At 34.9% G+C, this 22,070-nt stretch overlaps 1 protein-coding gene across 2 annotated transcripts in view; it reads left to right on the top strand.

The window, feature by feature from the left end:
• LOC149556049 (structural maintenance of chromosomes protein 2-1-like) overlaps positions 1 to 22,070 on the top strand; it is a 49,011-nt gene that overhangs the window by 5,763 nt on the left and 21,178 nt on the right. The window contains exons 2-9 of one of the 2 annotated variants that reach the window (XM_089830177.1): positions 10,788 to 11,468; positions 11,818 to 11,961; positions 12,142 to 12,432; positions 12,538 to 12,723; positions 12,890 to 13,054; positions 13,170 to 13,229; positions 16,833 to 16,895; positions 21,819 to 21,910. In XM_089830177.1, the coding sequence (XP_089686303.1) occupies positions 10,788 to 11,468; positions 11,818 to 11,961; positions 12,142 to 12,432; positions 12,538 to 12,723; positions 12,890 to 13,054; positions 13,170 to 13,229; positions 16,833 to 16,895; positions 21,819 to 21,910 (1,682 nt within the window). Of the gene's footprint in view, positions 1 to 10,787; positions 11,469 to 11,817; positions 11,962 to 12,141; positions 12,433 to 12,537; positions 12,724 to 12,889; positions 13,059 to 13,169; positions 13,230 to 16,832; positions 16,896 to 21,818; positions 21,911 to 22,070 lie in introns of both variants that reach the window. The other variant, XM_089830178.1, reaches the window with a different exon arrangement.

Raw genomic sequence — 22,070 nt, 5'->3', positions numbered from 1 at the left:
CACTCCACCACACTTCTATCACCATGTCTTCATAAATTTATAATCTTCAAAGTCCAGCAAAATTTTCCTCCAAATTATTTCACTAAATCTACTATCAATTAGAAAGTGTGTATGCCAATGCATTGCCCTTCTTGAAGATGTGTGATGCTTTAAAATTTCTAAAATTCGTCAATTTTTTCCATATAATTGTGGTCAATTTCTCAATCTTCCAAACTCGAGATTGTCCATTTGTAATATTAGTTACAATAATTTGGGAATCTCCTGCCAAGTGCAAGGTGTCACATGAATATGTTTTGCAAATTAACTGCAAGTAAGGCAACTTATGCCTCCACCTCATTATTGGTGCCATCCTTAAGCTTCTTAGAGTTCGTTGCTAAAATAGTACCAACAAAGTCCTTCAGAACACATCTAACCCCCAAAGGCCCAAAACTCTCTTTTGAACCACCATGGAAGTTAATCTTGATCCAACCTTCCTCCAATTTCATCCACGTCACTCCATCTCTGGGATTGTGGATAGGATCAACCCTAGGAAACCCATTAACAAATGTACATTGTTACCACCATGGAAGTTAATCTTGATCCACTCTTCCTCTACTTTCATTCATGCCATTCCATCTCTAATATTGCTGATGGGATCAACCCTAGGAAGCACATTAAATAGACATGTATATTGTTATTAGTATTATCACTACTTGGTAGATCTTTTCATATCCATTTGCAGCAAAAAATAGAAATTATGAAGCCAATGTGGTCTTTTTGATTTATCATGTCACAAGGGTATTGTATTGTAACTTAACTTTTTTCAATGTATATAATTAAGAAATTTAATTCGTTTAAGGTCCTAATATTCATTTTATAGCACCAAGCTACAAGAGTATATCAAGAGCCCTAAATTAATTGATCTTTACTTTTATTTTGATCTATGAATGAGGGTTTATTGGATACTTAAACCATGAATCACAAATGGGGCTTTTTCTAGTCTCATGCATTATGTATGTTATTATTTTGCATTGATGAAATAAAAGTTTGCCAATTGTTCTTAGGGGAAATTGGATGCAAGTCTCCATTGTTGTAATGCACCACACTTTCCACTTACTCATGGTTTTTGGACATAAATTGTTAGGATAACTATTAGTACAAAGTAGATGTACAAATTGGGAGTGGGCTTGAACTCTAAAAATAGTTACTCTATGCTATCAGAGTTTCTGCAGAAACCCAACTTAAATTGCTCTAGTTTAGTTTTTGATCCTTGTCCAGTTTTGGCTTAGTTTTGCCCCAAGCCTTTGGAATTGGCTTAAGTTTGTTTATTAGAACTTGCTGGCCTTAGCATATTCAAATGTAATTGAGTTGATTCTAAAGGTTTAGGATGTCACATAGGGAAAAACCAAGGCAAACTTAGGTGAACTTAGGAAGGGTCTTCTTGTCAGCCAAACAAATTAATGATTAAAGAGAATACTTTAAAGATAAAATCTAATTAACCTAGGAAGAATCCTTTCGGGATCTAAATGATAAAATGGAAAAGTTCGTGTGCAAATGCAACTTGCACAAAATTGATGGGTTGAGTTTGGGTGATTGCATGTGACTTTTTAGTGAGTTTTTTCTACCAAACCTTGGTGAGTGTCAAGTTCAAACTCACAAGTCTCCAATGTAGACTTACTTAAAGCCAAAACAACAAAAATAACAATAACTTGATTGATTCCGCTCGTCTTGCCTATTGAAGTAGTGAAATGGTTTGCATTAGAAGAGCTTTTTTAAGCAAGGAATGTAAAAACCACAACCCAATTCTTATAAAAAAGGAGAGATGTTGTGTAGGTGTTTAATAAGTATTGTGTTGTTGTATCTAGGTTCAATGTAGTTTGTGGCTCATTGACTTCTAGAACTATTAACAACCAATGTAAATGGACCCTCAAATAATATAATGGTGTTCTTTGACACATCTACGATTCTAGTGACCAAATAATATTCAAATTTATGATCACAAGCAACTCTACCAAGATGGCTTTAGTTTTGTTCCAAGATCTTAAAATGCTTACATTGTTTTATTGATATGGTTTTAAATTGTGTGATAAGAATAATACTTATGGCATAGTGTAAACACATATGAATGCTAAGGGAATAATTTGATGTGCTAGTGGTGTAGATCGACATAATATTTTGAACTATGACAAATTTGTAACCAAAATATTTTTCCATCTTATCTAAATGTGCTTAACTTTTTGAATAATAATTATTTTGTTTAGTGTTCCAACATCTATTGGGGACGTTGGAGGGTCATGAGAGGTTTTGTGAATGTGGGGACAAAGGGCCTAAGTTTGTCATGTCCCCAATTTTTGCCCTTCCTTAGTGACAACATTTCTAGCAAGGTTGGTCTATTATCTGGTTCCCATAGGCTAGCAGAGCATAGAGGGAACCAATTCAGGGGCTTTGAGAGTCATGCATGAGCTTTCCAAGTAGTTTGGAGTAGTAGACAACAGTTTCCTACAATTTAGGAGGGATTCCTAATTTGTAAGGATTGACTAGGAGTGGTCTAGGAGGCATTTGGAAACCTCGGCGAACGTTTTGGAGACTTAGAGTGCATCTCCGATTTTTTAGGAGGAACTCCTAGTTCAGTGACAGTTCTCTCAGAGGTGCACACAGTAGGGGAGTCATTGGGACTCAATTTTGGTTGATTGGGGCTGTCTCCTACTTTTTAGGAGCATCCCTAGATTTTAGGGATGGACTGCCAGTTGACCCATCTTGTCCGGCATCAGTCACAGACAGGTGACAAGGTCAGATTCATGTTTGATTGGTCATTTTGGGCCTTTTGGGACCATTTGGGAAATATTTTAATATATTTAAATATTTCCCTAAGTTGGTGATTAAATAAATTAAAATAAGGTTAATAATATAACCATTTTGGAGTAATAAGGGGATTTTGGCTTCAGTTGATCAGGTACACCTATGTGTTATAGCTCGTTGGAAAGGTCTCAAATTATTATACATGATTTTTACTATCTGTAGACTTTTTGGTGCCTTCAGCTATGGAATTTTAATAAAGTAATGTTTTTCCTATAGCATGGATGACTTTAATTGGGAAAATGTTATTTTATTATATTTTATTTAAAGGGCAAAGTGTAATTTCCCTTTAGGGTTCAATTTACAATTGGAAGGGGATATAAGGAGATGGAGACCTAATTTCTTATTATCTTTTGCATACTGAAAAACTTGTTTTTGTGAATTGGCTCTGCGAGAGCAATTATTCATCTGGGACGCAAACCCTAGGTTCTGGATTGGCTGGGACGTAGCCCTCAGCAATTATTGGCATTGGATTCTTCAGACAGTGTGTGTTGCTATCAAGGATAGAGTACGCCATTTTTTATTGTGGATTCAGGTTCCAGATTTATGGTTTCAGCATTGCAGATTGATTCTTTCAGCTGGGACGTGATTCCTTGTAGTCTTAGGGCCACCATTTGCAGCAGTTTGGCATCATTGTTGGATGTAAGCTCCTTGGAATTGCATTGGATTTATTATTTGGCTTTATAAATCAGAAATCTACCTGGTACGATTTATAACAATTTTGATTTGGCTCTATGCTCTTATTTATTTTCAGTCTCCTCTCATGTTTATTGTTCATTATTCATTACTATTGTGAAAACTATCAAAAACACAAAACAAAAACAAAACCTTTTGCAACTTTTGTCTATTCTCAAAGACCATCAAAGAAATCACAGGAAAATATAGTTTATTAATTTAAAAACTATAGCAGATCAGCAAGGGCATCCATTAGGGATCTTTCAAAGTTTGGGATGAATGTGGGGATGGTGATAAACATATAATACTTGAAAAACTATTTATGAAATGATGCATAAGAATTACATTTCAAATTTTGACAAATTAGTAAAATTGCAAAATCATAAATACTAAGATATGGATTGCTTGTGTCAAATATGACTCTTGATAATGACTAATATTTTATGGACAATGATACTATTACGCACCATTGATTATATGTAACCATTATGCATTAAGGTTTTGGAATTAAACACATGAAAATGAAATTGGATGAAAATGGAATTGGACAATGAATTGTTGGATAAATATGACACTCACAATAAACATAGAAACACCAACATGAAATCCAAGTTCTGATTTTTATTTAGGGAGGCTAGTGTAATCAACAATAATGTATGCAATAGCAGCTACAAACCCTTATGAATTGCCCATATTAGGTTTGCAAATAATCTGAAAATGTACTTCAATCAGCCATATATATGCATATATAAAAGTTTTGCTTGCAAATATAAAACAATACAATCTTGAGATGTCTAGGTAGAAGATTCTTCTAGAAATCCTTGAGATGCTCAAGGGATTCTTGGGTGTCATAGAAATGTTGTAGAGACTTTTGGTCGTATTTGGATGTCCCAGTGGTGATAGTGGGATGGCAGAAGATGCCTTGTCTCCAAGTCTCTGAGACATTCTCGTCTTGAAAACGGGAGGCTCCAGAGGTGGAAATATGTCCCTGTGTTTTATTTGTATTTTTTACCAAGGTTTGTTTAGTTTTTTCAAGGTTTACAATGTCCTTATTTCTATTGCTATATGTTTTTGGGGCAGATTTTTATATGCATTATCAATCTTAATAAAGCTTCTTATAATAAAATTCTATGAATTTGCTTTGTGTTTTGGATCAAATGAGGGCCTTTGTTTCAACTAAACAAGATATTTGCAATAACACCTTGTTAAATATGTTACTTCAATCATTTAATTAACCCATGTTAAATTTTATGGATACATTGACACTAGAATTAGGGTTTAGGTTTATGCTAAACTAGAAACCCTAGCTTTGAATATTTAGTCAGTAAAATAACAAATCAATCATAACTTCATATATTGACATAATTAAGCAACCCAAATTGAGACATTTTCAACATTTAATTTATAGCTCATGTGACCATTACGAGTTTGTTCTTCTTTTTCTAAAATCAAAAAGTGTAATACCGATTTTGTTTCAATATCTTTCTTGGATTGGGGAGGCTTTGGTCAACATTTACCCCCGTTTACACTTTGGTTTGTTGTGTTTGTATGTGGAATCACCATCATGGATTCTTATGAAGTAACCACTTCTATTGTGACAATTGCAAGTGTCGTGTGGTCTTGGTATTATTGGTATTGGTCATTCTTAAAATTTAATTGCAACCTCTACTTGAGCTTGCTTGTTATTCTAGTATGGTTTTTATCCTTGGGACCTTACGAACTAGTATGGATTTCATCTTATAGTTGTTTTAGATTTGTGGGGTTTCATCCTTGAATCTATTTGTTAGAAAGCAAGTGCCCGAGACAAATTTGTTCAATGTTTAGTGTGGATATTCAAAAATTCTTTTTCCTTAACAAATTTCCATACCAAATTATCATTCATAGCGAGGTTAAGATCAAGATGGAGATTGTTGGGCATGTGTGATGTAGTACAAGGCAAGAGATTCCCCAAAGGAGATTTCCTAGCCTCCAACAATTAACCACACAACGAAATATAAACAATAAGATGTGAGATTTGATACCAAACTCTACTCTTTGTTCATAAATCAATTGATGACATGCAATGTGCCAAGTTGTAAGGCCTTCCCAGTTGCGGCCAAATACAAAGCAAGTACAATAGTGATTCTGCAAGACCTCGCAAGATCCAATCTCCTAGCTAGTCTAGATCCACACTCTGGTAGAAACTCCAAGAAGAATGTAAACTTGTGCTCGCAAGCCACCAAGCAACCTTCTTGTTTCCCAAGCCCATACTTAGCTACTAGCTTTGCTACACTCCGCTCTCTCAACTACTCCTCCATGCTGAATGACAATGATTGAAGACTCTACAAGACCCCTCTACTTATACCCAACTAAGCCACAAGTTGGCCTACAACAGATATTAAATACCAAATGCCTTAGAAGGCTTACAACACCCATAAAATACACATAGGACGCATAAACAAAACCCAAATAGGCACGCACAAACTCCCACGATTGCTCTACTTCACGATCATACTCCTCACGCATTAATTGTACCAAGTTGATTGATCAAATTCACAAGAACTCTGTTTGGCAAGCTCTAACTACTGAGCGTTAGCAAAAACCACCAAACACTATTGAGCATCAACACTTATTGAACAACATAGTGTATATCAAGCTCCCTTAGTTGCTAAATGCCTTTAATGACCGAGTTCCTTCCATGACCAAGCTCCTTCAGCGAACGAGCTCCTCGGTCAACACAATAACCCAAAGAACGACCAAACACCAAGCTTCTCCATCGAGTCCATTTAGTTAAGCCTCTTCCAATCGAGAAATACCACAAAGATGGCCGAGCACCTCCATTCTTCCACTGAAAATGCCAAAATCTTAAGGAAGCTCAGATGCCCCTACAACAATGTGAGTAGTAGTAAGGGGGATCATATATACCAACCAATGTCATTTTACCTTAAATTTGCATCCATGTGCACATGGAGGCAGTGTGGAAGAAGATGCTTGGATTTGCAACAACCACTTGTTGTAATGGCAAGAAGAATCACAATCATTGACTCTAATTACCAAATTAATGTGGTATTAATAGCTCAATTGGTAGAATAATACATATAGGACCATGTCACTCATTAAGCATTGTTGTTGGTGAAACAAAACTCCAATTGGAGCCATTTGTCATGAGGAAGCATTGTTGATGTACTAATATGTTAGGTGGTATGAATAGAAAACAAGTAGGAGTTTTGAATCTTGGGGGTTAGGGATAATGAGGAACTCACACCTATAAGGTAGGTGGTCGAGGCAAAGTTTGACTTAAACAAGAGATGTGTAACTATTAGTGGCCCAACATGAGAAGGGGACTTGGAGTGGGAATTTCTAACAAATTGCCCAAAAGGGAAGGAAGAGGACGGTGGATTGGAAACTTTGATAGCTCAACAATGAAGAGGATGAAGGTAAAGAAAGGGCAATAGATATATTAGCATGGTAAAGTTTGACATTGCAATTGACAAACACTTAGAATACCTAACTCCACCAAACACATAAGGACACAGGCAACTTTGATTGACACCAAAAGAGGAAGATGAGAAGTATACCCACAAAATTGCTAGCTAAGAGAGGATGAATGATCTTGGGAACAAGGCATTTTTGACGGATACACTTAAAATACCTAACTCAACCAAATACATAAGAACATGGGAAACTTGGATTGACACCAAAAGAGGAAGAGGAGGCATATAGACAAAAAATTCCTAGCTAAGAGAGGATGAAGGATCTTGGGAACAAGGCATTTGTGATGGATAGCAATATTATTACAAAAATGGGACATGCCTTTTAGGGATAAAGCACATTTGTGCTACCATATGAATTTTTATATTGTTCTTTGCAATGATTACAATTCCAAGTAGAACCTCTTTCACTTGATAGTTGTGTACCATTCTCACATATTTCCAAAGGAGAGAGTTTCACCCTATTTTAGACCAAGACTTGCCATTCTATAAGCAACGTGGTTAGGTAGAAAGCCAAAAACCAAATGAAACAATTAAAAAAACTAGAGAGTTCATTTAAATATGTAAAAAATATGCAAGGGAAAATAACAAAAAACAACAACAAAAACCTACTTTTGTTGAAATCTTCCTCTTTATTGTCTTTTAGAACAAATCAACACTCTCAACTGTGCAGGAATAACACAAGAACTAGCTCAAAGCATGGAACAATTAGTCTTCAACTCTCTTTGAGTGATGTCAAGTGAAAAATAAAGTTCATGAAATTGAGTCAAACAATTTTGTTTTTCATCCATAATTGCATTACTGACATAGTATTTACTTTTTCAATGTATTTAGTTGTCAAAATTAAGGTTGTGAGTCAATTTGACCTTTTCAAGCAAAAAACTTTGACATAGTAAGAAAAAGTTGAAAGAGGACCAAAATCAGCCCGAGCTCCTCGGGGAACCTACACTTTTTTTGGGTTTATGTGGGTTGGGTAGAGCGAAACCTAGTGGGTCGAACATTGTTCGAACCCCCAAGGAGCTGAGCTTGAACCTAGACCCAACCCCAATTTGGACAAGACCTAGGGCGTTGGTGCAGGAGCACCCTCATCAAATGAAGTGTCTTGATACACTTCAAGGACTTTTCAAGGTCCTAGGAACTATTAGGATAGGTTAGGAATGAAGGTTATTCATTTTGACCAAATTGTAAGACCTAGTTCCAAGATTGGCACATTATAAGCCCTTGGTCAACTATTGGTCAAAGGAGTCAAATAACCTTAGTTTTTAGCATATTTCCTTATTTCATGTTTTTAACATGTTTAGATCCATGTTGGATCATTTAGGTAAGCTTTGATCATGATTTGATCAAATATTGCAAAAGTTGCACAATTCTTGCAAAGTTGTTCACAAATTTTTACCAAAAAGTTGCATAATTTGTATTTTCACTCCCCAATGGCCAAATTTGGTTTGAAAGGTTGTTATGACTGTTGGGGATGCCTACATAAGCCCTTTCAGGCGGGTGGTAGGACAGAATGTGTACTTTTTCTCTTGAATCAATAAAAATAACACCATTTTCTTGCAAAATCAATGCTGTAGCAGATTGTACGGACATACTAGAGGGATTTAGCCACATTTATGGATTCTTGGATGATTCACCTTTCAAGCGCATTTGGTTTGAAGCCTTGAATCATTTCCTAACTCTAGATAGCTGTGTTTTTGCAAATATAGTTTGTTGCTAGACCCAAGGTTTCAAGCAAAATTAGCCATATCTTGGGATTTCACCATGGGAATCTAATGGCCTTTGGTGAAATCCAAGTACTGACCTTGTACTTTAAGATGGTTTTGGTTTTAGAAAATAATATGTAGGAGGCAGGAAGAAATTTGATGCCCTAGGCATGCAAGTCCCATGTGCATGCCCTCAGCGTTGAATAACAACTCCCATAACTCGCTTCAGAGGAGTCATCAGGACTTGGGATCAGGTTTTTGGCTTTCATTTGTATGCCCCCTCATGTTCTAATTGTTAGATTGGGGTTTTGGCAAAGAAGAAGTATACTTCCTTTGTTATTGGAGGTCTAATAGGGTTAATTGCCTAGGAGAAAAAGTAGGCAAAACCTGATTTGTTTATGTCATCAAGTCTTGGTGCTTTGGCATGTTTTGTAAGCCCCAAAAGGGTATCTGAATATGTGATTAGAGTTTAGGGTTATGTGGAGTTTGTCAAAGATATGTTTGTTTTTCAGAATTAAGGGCTACAAGCCTAAAAGTGTGGAGTTGTGAAGCAACCATTGGTTAAATGTTGCATAATATGCCTTTAGCCATCAATCCACTTTGTAATGGACCTAAATTGACCAGAAGCTCATCCTTGAGTCGCCCCTGGTCTTGTTGAGAGTTTTTGGGGAGTTGGTGTCAAAAGTTGTCTTTGTGCTTGTAAGGCAATTAGTGATTAGTTGTCTTGTAGAGAGGGGTTCTCCTTGTGATTGGGATTTCCTTATTTAGGTTAGGTTGTGATAACTTTAACCTTCTATTTTGAACACTTGTGGTTAGTGTTTGAGCACATTGGCAAGAGTGAAGACACTTTTGTTAGTCATTCCTTTAGTGAGAGGATCTTGAGGGCTAGTTTGTCACTTAAGACTTTTATGGTTAGCTCCATTGCATCAGGTGTTCTTGTGGAGAACTTGGTAGTATAGTCTTATTGTATTAAAGACCTGTACACATTGGCTACACTTAATGAATTGACATATACTTTAAAAGTTTAAATATAGAGTAGAATCACTATGTTGCTATATTCTTAAAATTAAAATATTGTTTCCTCTAAATTTCTCTATATTTTATAACAATTGCCCTATGCATTATTTTCTTTAATAACGTACAATCTTAAGTACAATGGAAATAATTAAAGGTAGAACACACTTAAAGATATATTCCACTTGCCATTAGATTGCTACCTGTTCAAATATTGGAAAGTTCTAGTTCAACTAGTGCAGTAAATTCTCTTGGTCTTGCATTTTTTGGTGGCTTCCTTAGTTTTTCCTAGTTTATTCATGGGCAATTGAGCAGATATAATGGCGGTGCCACATATTTATGGATTTGTCAAGTCTTGGTATGACAAAATGAAGCGCTGCACCATTAATGTTTTTTCTTTTAGGATTTACAACTAGAAAAGGAAGATCCCTTAGTTATCAAATTGAACCAAAATCACAACACTACATCATCATATAACTTAACAACATTTTCATTTAATGCATTCCATTAAATCTGTCACATGACTACATTTTTATTACATTGCTACCTGACCTCTTGTCTATTGGGGTTTCAGGCTACCTAATTGCAGCTTGGGCAACTTGAACTTGGATCAAATTCTTTCAAGTGCAAGCACCAGTACTATGCTGTGCTCATTGCAAGAATTGGATAAACATATCTGATTGATTTGCACTGTTCTGATTTTCTCTATGACACTAAAGTTTTCTTGGGCTATATGATTTGTGTTTAGTTATATTTTGAAAGTCTTTCTCACTTCTGGGGGATTTTCATGTATATGGATTTGTACTTTTATAGTTGGGTACTGTGCTATTTATGAAAATGCTTTGGGAGTAGCTGAATGGAAGAAAATGTTTTTTGATATTTAGTCTGTGCAGGAGTTCTTTTAGATGGCAAGATGCACTTTGATCACAGATATGATAATGTTCAATGTAAAAGGCGATACTTTTCTTGCAGTTGTAATTTGTGCCAATGGAAACTTTAAAATTAGTCTCTGTTCAATTTAATACCAGGTTTGGCAAGCTGTATTGTTACTCTTTGTATATCTGTGGCTTCATACTTACTGTTTTTGCAGATTGTTGTGGGTGGGAGAAATAAGTACCAGATCAATGGCCACCTTGCACAACCCTCACGTGTACAAAACCTTTTTCATTCCGTACAGCTCAATGTCAACAACCCACATTTTCTTATTATGCAAGGACGCATCACTAAAGTTCTGAACATGAAGCCTCCTGAAATCTTGTCGATGCTTGAGGAGGCCGCAGGTACCAGAATGTATGAAATGAAGAAAGAATCTGCTTTAAAGACACTTGAAAAGAAGCAGACGAAAGTGATTGAGATAGATAATGTATTGAATGAAGAAATTCTTCCTGCTCTTGAGAAGTTGAGGAAGGAGCGTGTACAGTATGTGCAATGGGCAAATGGCAATGCAGAACTGGATAGGCTCAAGAGGTTTTGTATTGCATATGAATTTGTGCAAGCAGAGAAAGTGAGAGATGATGCAGTAAGTGGAGTTGGACAAATGAAGTCAAAGATTCTTGAACTCAAGAATTCCATGGAACAAATACAATTGGAAATAAATGACAAGGAAAAGGCAATATCAGATCTAAGTGCAGAAAAAGAGAATCAGTTGGGCGGCGACATGAAAGTCCTATCTGAGAATGTAGACAAGCTTTCTAAAGAACTTGTTAAGGAAACATCCACCTTCTCTAATCAGAAAGACACTCTCAAAGCCGAGCAAAAAGCAGCTGCAAAGGTAACAAATAAATGACCTTTCTTTCAAACTTTCAGTTCAGCCCTTGACAGCCAATAGCAATCCTAAAAGTATAAATTATCTGATCTGTAATAAATATTCAATTTATGTGGGGATCCTTAAAAATTCAAGCATGCAATATCAATGCATTTTTTACTTCTAGGAATTTAGTCATCTTGTAATCTGTTTTAACTTTTTTCCCCCAGCATGTATTTGAAAAGGAATAATTTTTTTATTACTTAAAAGCTGAAATTTATATATTAGCTTTTATGTTTGTTTTCCTCTCTCTGAAATCCAGCAAGAGCATGTCTGGAAATACTGATGTAATGCCTATATTTACTTTTCTGTATAGCTGCATAAAAGTATTCAAGACATTGATAAATCTATCCAAGAACGAGATGCAGCTGTCATAAGGGCTGATGAGGGAGCAGCTGATCTAAAACTAAAAGTAGAAGATATGAAAAAGAATTTAGAAGATCTTGAAAAGGAATACCAGGTACTCAGTTTTGATTGTTCTGAACTTTAGAGAGAAGTATTTGTGCACGTAAGTGGACACTTGCATGGTGTAGTAAATTGTCTCACATCATTTTCTGTTTACTTGTTTAGTTTGAGAATATTTTCTGCTAACTTACTGAGTTCGTGATGTAACTAATTATGTACTGTTGTTTTCTTGTAGGGGGTGTTAGCAGGTAAGAGCAATGGGGATGAGGAAAAATGTCTTGATGATCAACTTGTAGATGCAAAAGCAGCAGTTGGAACTGCTGAAACTGAAGCAAAACAACTTAAGACTAAAATTAACCATCTAGAAAAGGAATTGAAAGATAAGAAAAAGATTTTATTATCAAAAGAAAAGGAGGCTAATGCTGTCGAGAGGGAGCTGCATTCTAAAAGACAGGAAGTCGAGAAATTAAAGACAGCAATGGAGGGAGTTGCCTATGAAGAAGGGTGCATGGAGACATTAGAAAAGGTTGTTTAGACAAGCAGTAGGGTCAATCATTGATAAAAACACTTAATGTACAATATAGTCCTTTCATTGTTTGGGGAACTAACTAATGTGTTGAGTAAAATTCAGGAGCGCGTGCGAGAATCTGAGGCAGTGCAGAAGTTGAAGGCTGATATTAGGCACCTTGAGGCTCAATTAGGAAATGTTCAGTTTACCTATAATGATCCTGTAAAGCATTTTGATCGATCAAAAGTCAAAGGTGTTGTAGCACAACTTATAAAAGTTAAAGATGGCTCAACAATGACTGCCTTGGAGGTTACTGATGATTTCATGATTTTGTGAAATTTTGCCTATTAAAGCTACTGTTCAATATATATATGAATTGATTTGGAAATACAAGTATTATCCTTGTTAATACCTTGAATAGCCTTGGATATTCTTCCATTTGATGATGAATTGAAAGTTGTGTTTGATGTTTCAGGTTGCTGCAGGAGGGAAGTTGTTTAATGTGGTAGTGGATACAGAACAAACAGGGAAGCTACTACTTGAAAAAGGAGGTCTACGAAGAAGAGTAACAATCATCCCTCTAAACAAAATCCAAGCCCATATCATTCCACCGAGAACTCAAGAAGCAGCAGCTAAACTGGTTGGTGACTATTGTTAAGCTTTAATATTATTTCTGCTATTTCTGCTTCTGTAGTAACTTGTTATCTTTGCCAGTTACCACTTAATCATGTGGATTTTGATTATTCCTTGTGCAGGTAGGCAAAGGAAGTGCAAGGCTGGCACTATCCCTTGTTGGATATGAAGATGAAATCGAAGTATAATATTAGCCTTCTCTCTCAGACATGCAATTTATCACCATTGTGACTTTTCTGTTTACTACACCTTTTAATCTTAAGCGGAGCTTCCAAGAAATTAATCTTCGTGGAGTTCTTTAAAAGACCTTTATCTTTTTGTGAGAGAGCCAAACAAAATGAAACAGTAGTCTAAATTTGACAACAGTAATATGGCAATGCTCCTACAAATAGCATTGTTTTACTAGAAACTTTAACTTGACATTCCAAATTATTTATGTGAATCCTTTTTGAATAAATGCACAGTTTCATACAAACTGATGTTCTTGTGAAGAGAGGTAATAAGTTTCTTTGCTGCACACACAGAAAGTATGTCGTCCAACTAAATTCCACTTTTAGCATGAAAATTCACAAGCTTTGGTGTAGTAAATCAACACAAGAATTTCTAGGTATGTGTATCACTAGTTAGGATGCATCTCTACTTCTCACCTTTGGAGATGCATCTCTACTTCCTTCTTCTGGACATGCATCTATTACTGTGTGAATTGTTAAAATGGGTGCAACCCTAGGGTCAAATTAGAGATTCAGGCCAGGTCAATTCACAAGCCGGAGCTAACATTAGATGTTGGCATTGATTCTTGAATTGCCATGTAATCTTAGAGGGAATTTTCTAACATAAGTTTTGCTTTTATCTGATAAAAAGCTTGGACCTTGTGATTTGTCATCTTTATGTTGTCATCTTGGTGTTAGACAAATGCTGTTTCAATTTTCATTTTCTTTATGTCATCTTTGTATGCTTGAGTTTCACCATAAGTATCAAAGTTCTATTTTACATTTATTTACATTGTTAGGTGATATCATGGCTTAACAAATTAGTAATATGACTAATGTTATGTTACACTCGTGGCCTCTATATCTTTGTACAGATAGGAAAGAAGTGTTTGTACTTTGTTCTTTAAATCTTTAAAAATCCTTTTTATGTGTTATTTTTTTAGTGTATACAAATTTTATAAGTAGTAGAATTCGGAAAAAATACTAAAGCCAATTTACCTTTGTATGAGGGATAAGATAAAATGTGATGTTTGTGTTGAGAGTTATGGAGCGCAAGGATGCATAGCACTTTTGATGGGATTCATAGATGTGCCATAGTAGGATAACTGAATATCATTAAAAGAAAATTTACGTTTTCAAACAGCCCTTGTATGCCAATTCTTGTAGGAAATATAATTTCTTTGGTTTATGCATGCGGTAGGCATACAAAATTTGATAAATTTTGTGGGGAATTTCGGTCTAACAATTTAGGTAAATTTCTATATTGTTTAGCGACAAAATAGCAGGTTAGGAAGACTACAAAATGAAGATAATGAAATATACATGAAATGTGACAAAATTGAGGAGATCACAGGTTATTTGAGATGAGTGATGAGATTGTGATGGTTACAAAGTAAAAGCATTTGATAAGTGAGCAATAGAGGTTGACTAGTTTGACTAGTGAGCAGTTAATAATCTATATCTCCCCCCTTGAATTTGAAATCAAAAAGTCAAAACTGAAATTTGCCAAGGAGGGAAGTCCAATTGTTTTATAATTTTTCTTTGGTATGTAAATGTAGGTGTAGGGTCCTTTTCGTTTTGATTATATGGTCATCAAGAAGAAAAAACCAATTTTCTTGTCCAAGATCAAAATAGGCAACAAAGTAGGAGAAATAAACCATCCAATTACATAATACCTCTCAAGCTGCTTGCCCTTGCATTTCTTCCATATAATGCAAGATTTTGGAGCAAAAGGGACATGGTGTTTACCATGACTTTTGTCTTGTCTTAACTCCCCAAAAAATGATGATTTTGTTTTCATTTGGTCGTTGAGTTCCAATAAATCAATCATAATGTCCTCCCTTGAATTTTTCAGAAGCTCTATAATGGCATTCGATTATGCAACCTCCTCAACTATAATAATGGCCCAAATGTTTGCCATGTTAAGAGTGGAAGCCATATATTGTGATAATTCTGTGTTGCTGATCAAATACTCCTCTTGAATGTATGAGTGTCTCCAATTAATTTCAGATCTTGGACAATGGCCATGAAATTTTAAAGAACTATGTTGTCCATCACATTGTTATACTTCTCATGAGGATTTGATTTTGCGAAAATTCTTGCTTTTGTTACATTTTGAATAGTGCTTTCCACCAACAGTTAGAATTACAAATATCTCAATTTTTCAAGAATGAAGTTGACAAGATTTCAGTGTTAGGTTCACATTCTTTTGCAAAGCCTTGCTAGTGTGTTGTGTACCAAGTGGAAATTTGAGAAGATGTGATGTCATGGTTTCTTCTTGTCTATGCTAAATATAGCTCAAAATGGCTCTTGAGGTCAACATGTATGCTAGAGTAGTGGACATGTCTTGGATTCAAACTCAAGCCCAAGTATCTTGCATTTATGCTCTTGCCTGATCCCAAAAGATATGCTATCAGTCTTTGTTTTGAATCAAAACACAGGTAGTGTTTGTTACTGCTTTCTGCACTAATATATATCCATCGGAACTAGTTGTCATTTCAAGCTTTCAAATGCTCAGTGAGCCTTTTGAATGTTCTAGACATGACATATGCCATCACCTTGAAAGGTATAGTCCACCATAATTGTTTGATTTTATTTGTTGATGTGGTTGCCTAGGAATTATCTTAGCAATGTTTGTTCTCAAATTCCCATTGAGATATTCACTTTTGAATTTTGAGCACCCACTGTTTGGCTTTGTTGATCATAATCATTGAATCACTTTCAATTGTGATGTGTAATACCACAATCCCTGGCTAGGTCAATTCTATGAGCCAGAGCTTGTTCCCTAGCTTCATTGCTTGTGCTTTGTTCCAGCATCATAGAGGAAACATTAATCAAGAAACCTCATGAATTATTTATCGTGCTTTTGGTCTTTTAGGCAAACTTTGGTTGCCTCTTGACACTCTAGTGAAGTTGGGTTTGTGGAAGCCTTCCTTTGAGGTTACTACTTGATTTGTGCTCTGTTAAATTTAGCAAGTTTATCATCCATGATCTATTGGGTGTAAAAGGGCCCTTGACTTTTGATGCTAGTCTTACAACAAGAGAAAGGGTTGGATGCAAAAATATCACTAGGTAATCTCAATTTGGTGTTGGCCCAAGATATTTGATGCAAATTCTACATTCTATCATAATCTGGACTATTTAAACTCAAATTGCATTATAATATATTATGATGCCAATATTCATACTTTTCAGTCAAACAGGTGAATGCATTGTCTTACTCATCTATTTTATTGAGATATTAACAGATAAATTATCATGTTGATTGGATAAACCTTAAAATGAAGAAGCTTCGTTGCATATTCTTAATTTTTTAACATTTTCCAGAGCATATCCTTGTGATGACAGTTGCATAATGATCAATTCCTGATGATTAAATAATGACTTTTCTTTTAATGTCAGCAATGACATCTAGTATGTTCATTGCTAAATCAAGAGCCTTGGTTACTTCTTTCATTTACTTCACACTATTTTTATTTCTAGTATGATATTTTGGATAGCCTGATAATCAAATTGTTGTTATTTGATTTTTTATATCATGGTTTATTTTCTTATGGATGATGCATGCTTTTGCAGGCAGCTATGGCATTTGTATTTGGTGGTACATTTGTTTGTAGCAATTCCGATGCTGCAAAGGAGGTAACTATTGATTCTGTGATTGTAGTAATGCATGCTAAATGATTAAAAATTTAAATCAAAGGAAATAGTATGTTTTTGAGGTGATACGACTTGACAGTTTTATTGATTCCTAAAAGAAATAAGGAGATTCTATTACTTTGATTTGTTGAAGCTCTTTTGGGAAATCTATTTAGTGTTTTAGTTGGACATTTTTTATTGTGCTTTGAAGGCTCTAAAAGCCACCTATTATCCCTTATTAATTTTAGAATATATCATATTCTGAAAATAAGGGTACTTTATTACTTTAATTTGTTGAAGCTGTTTTGGAAAATCTGTTTAGTGTTTTAGTTGGACATTTTTTTATGTGCTTTGAAGGCCTTAAAAGCCGCCTATTATCACTTATCAATTTTAGAATATATCATATTTGATAGAGGGATTTAATTTTTGGTAAAAAAAATTAACTATGAAACATGCTTCTGGATTGAAAGTTTGTTTTTGTCTGGGCTAGTGAGATCTTAAACTAAACAACATATAGTAATTATAAGAATAAGATGAAAAATTTGATTTTTCCATATTCTTATGTCTGACATTGTCGATAAAGAGAAGCTTATTTCTTTAGCAATTAAATCATTTATTCTTGCTTATATTAGCACTTCACTAAGATGGAGGAAAGCCCATCTAGGATGACTTGGAAATCCCCTTGCTACGCATAGGGGCAACCAACTGATAGAAGTGGAGGCCAAGAAACCTGACAAGATGGCCCTTCCCTTAAGTAGGAAAACAGGACGAGGTAGAAGCTTTTCAGGAGAAGACAAATTTTTTTGTAATAAGTCAGCAGAAATATTTATAACAGCAACAGACTGAGTTTTGGAATATGATCTATCAGTTTTCCGAATTTTGATTGGAAACGTTGACATGATACCAGAATACCATCAAATGGACATTGTTATCATGTTATTGCAAATTGCAATATCTGTAAGTAAAGAGGGGAAGGTCCAGCATGATATTATTTTCAGGAACACAGAAAGTATACCCATTCCCAGGATTGCAGATGATGCAGTTCCAATACTATCATTGTGCCTTGGATAATATACTCACTTAAATTTATACAATACTCCATCAATTTTACATGTAGGGCATGCTTATTTTTTCAAGTTTACATAATAATGTACCTTGAACTCAAAAAAAAATTCTGAAAATCTGAAAATAAGCTAGGAGAACTAGAATCAGGATAGAACCACTGATAAATATAGTACCAAATTTATATTCTACTAATGAACAGATGATTTGTCAAGAACAGAGCATTGTTCCACAGAGTTTTGAGAAGAAGGGATTGTCAAGGCCAGGCTTTAGGGACAAGGAGACCAAGTGACCAAACCTGGTTATGGCAAGAAGACAGCAAATGGAACCTTCTACACACACACACACATATATGTATGTATGTATGTATATGTATCTATATATATTATGTATGTGTGTGTATATATATGTATATTTTGAGCTGCTATTTGCTGTCTTGTTATGTGTGTGTATTAGTATGTATGTATATATATATATAAATATTTGCTGTCTTGTTATGTGTGTGTGTCAGTATGTATGTATCTATATATATAGATACATATATGTACATATATACAGTATGTATGTACTATGTACATAGTACACACATGTCTTGTTATGTGTGTGTATCAGTATGTATGTATCTATATATATAGATACATACATACTGATACACACACATAAGAAGACAGAAAATAGCAGCTCAAAATATACATATACATACACACACACACACACACATAAAATATATAGATACATATATACATATATATGTAAGGCACAATGTAACAAGACAGCAAATGGCAGCTCAAAATATACATATATACGGAGATACAGATATATGTATGTATTTATATACATTATTAAAATAATATCTCCTAAGTTGCTCTATTTCTATTTTAGTTGTCTCTGCTAGATTGTAAGTATCCCGTATAATAGATTCTTTCTATTATTTGTATATCTTTTACAAACATCTTGATTGTAAACTCTATAAGAGCAATTTGTTTTTTGATAGTTAATCATCCAGTATTTTACCAATGTTTGTCAGTTAACAGTTCTCAAAAAAATTATAATTTCTTAATTGAAACTATTTGTTTACTTAAAAAATAATTCTTTTCAAATATATTCATGAATTTCAGAATTATATAACATTGTCACATTCATCATAAAAATTATAAATTCCATTCATGAAATCAGCATAGAACACAACATCAAATCAAATTATCATAGAATATAGCATTAAATCAAATCATCATCTAAGAATACTTTAGTCTAAGAATAGGAAACTAGGATGACATCAAATGAATCAAATGAGAGAATCAATTTACATCTGGGTATTGAATATGAATCAATCTGACATAGTTGGGTAATATATTTAGACTTAAGAGCCCTTGCTTGTGGGTTTTGGAGAAGAATTGAATTTATTATGCCAAATTGTTCCTAGACAGGTAGCAGCCATCTTGTTTGGGCAGCAATTAACTACAATAGTGTATTCAGCGCGCTTATTGCTACTATCAAAGTATTATCAAAGCTGGGACTGATCTAAGTATTCCTCAACCCCTTGGTATTCATTTTTGGGTCTGTGATATGAATATCAAACAAACGTCTATTTTACAATCATTTTCAGATCTAGTTTGTTGATCAGAAGCTTGAATTGTCAGTCATAGTTGGATGCTAAGATTGTAATGACTTCCAAAAATGCAAAATTTCAACATATGCTATCTTAAACATAGCATATGAACTTACTTGTGACAAATTATTGCCATGGAATATGAAGAGATGTTTACTCCCACTGCTGAGATGAGCACCATCAAATTAGTCCTTGCCATGACAACTAAGTGTGACTGAAAGGTCCATCAAATGGACATCAAAAGTGCATTCCTAAATGGTGAACTAAAGGAAGAAGCATATATGATGCAATCTCCTGGATTCAAGGTTACCAGTAAAGAACACTAAGTACTCAAACTAGTGAAATCACTCTATGGTCTCAAATAGGCTCCTCGGGCATGGTTCAAAAAATTTAATAAGAATCTCATAGATGAGACTTTCCAGAGGAGTTCGTCCTCCTGACTATGGTATGTCAAGACTATCGGTAGTGATATCATCATTCTAGTTATAAATGTTGTTGATTTGATTATCATAGAGAGTTTTGAATCATTAATTGATAGAATCAAACAGAATCTTTGTCAGTCTCTTGACATGATGGGCCTTGGACTTCTTCATTATTGCCTATCAAAGTTTGGCAGTAGTCACATGGCATCTTCATCTCTTAGTCTATGTATGTACAGGCTTTGTTGGACAAATTCAGAATGTAGGATTCTAAACCAACATCTACACCTATGGAGTTTGGTCTCAAGTTATTGACAAAATCTAGATCTCCTCTTGAGAATGAATCCTCATTCATGCAGCTAGCAGGCAGTTTGATATATCTCATTGCCACTATACATGATCTCATCTTTATACTGAGTTACTTACATATCTCGCTTCATGACAACTCCCACTTCAAACCATTAGGCTGTAGTGAAGTGCATCTTGCGCTATGTCAAGGGCACTCTTGATTTTGGTGTCCTCTATGGATGAACCAAAGATGCCCAGCTTATTGGTTACATAGACTTGGATAGGTAAGGCTCTATTGATGACAAGAAGTCTACTTTCGGGTGTCTTTAGTCTGGGCACATGTGCTATTAGTTGGACCTTTAAGAAGCAACATACCATATCTCTTTCCTCAACATAAGTTGAATTTAGGGGAACAATTAAAGTAGGCTGTGAGGCAGTTTGGTATTGTAGGATGCTTTCTAACATCCATATGTGTCAGGCATGCCCTTCATACTTCTTTTGCAACAATCAAGGAGTCATCAAACTTGCCAAAAATCCTGTCTTCCATGAGCACACTAAGCATATTGACATTCATTGTCATTTTATCCATCAGCTGGTTGAAGATGGATCCATGATTTGCAATTTGTTTCTATAGATGACCAAACTGCAGATATTCTCACCAAGTCCCTTCTAGAGAAGTTTGCCAAATTCATGGGGCAGCTTGGTGGCATTGATAAGTTGACCATTAAGGCAGGGTTTTAGTAATATCTCCTAAGTTATTCTATTTCTATTTTAATGGTCACTTCTAGATTGTTAATGTCATGTATAATAGATACTTTCTATTATTTGTATGTTTATTTTTAGAAACATTTCGATTGTAAAATCTATAAGAACAATTTGTTCTTTGAGAATTAATCATCCAATATTTTACCAACGTTTGTCTAATAAATATATGTATGTATATTTCTATATCTTTGAGCTGTCATTTGCTGTCTTGTTTCCATCACACGATTTGGGTACATTGTCTCGTTGTCCCTGAAACCTGCCCTTGACAATCCTTTGTTCTCAAAATGCTGTGAGACAACTCTCTATTCTCGAGCAGTCATCTGTTACATTTCAAAAAGGCTTGAGAAGAGAACTACACACCCTAATGACATGTGAGCTACTGCATACACTGATATGTTATGACAGTACAAGCATAACCAAGCCCAAAAATATGCCCCTACAATGCTGATAAGATTGTAGATATTATCACTATAACCAAGCTACATTACTCTTATAAATCACACCATGTTTTTATTCTCAATGATGTGGCATGATATATGTTATAACCAATTACCCGAATCAGTAAGTGTAGTGAAGCCCATTGACTGAACACCAGCATGTACTTAATATGAAGCCGCCAAAATGTATTCTAATGAGACTTTTGGATATTTATATATGAATTGCTAGGGTTTTTCTATATTCTAGGTCTGAATTTGATGTTTATGTGCAGGACTCTCATTGTTTCAAATACCAGTTCTTCATTAGAGTAACAAACATTAATTAGTTATTTTCTTTGTCTTGTAGATTGCTTTTCATAGAGATATACGATCTCCCAGTGTAACTTTGGAAGGTGACATTTTTCAGCCAAGTGGTCTTCTTACAGGTGGAAGCCGCAAGTAAGAGTGTCTTTAGTGCTTCTTCAGAATTTTTTCTTAAAAGATTTGTTTCCATTGCTTCTTTCTTAACCTGCTTGTTTAATTTGGTATGATCTTCTAAGGATTTTACTTCATAAAACAATGATTAAAATTCTGAACTCGCCTTTTCCTTGTATGTTGA

Source organism: Cupressus sempervirens, chromosome 5, assembly GCF_028749045.1.
Source record: "Cupressus sempervirens isolate cs-2001-9-10 chromosome 5, ASM2874904v1, whole genome shotgun sequence".
NCBI classification, from domain to species: Eukaryota; Viridiplantae; Streptophyta; class Pinopsida; order Cupressales; family Cupressaceae; genus Cupressus; species Cupressus sempervirens.
This window is presented reverse-complemented; position numbering and strand designations above follow the sequence as displayed.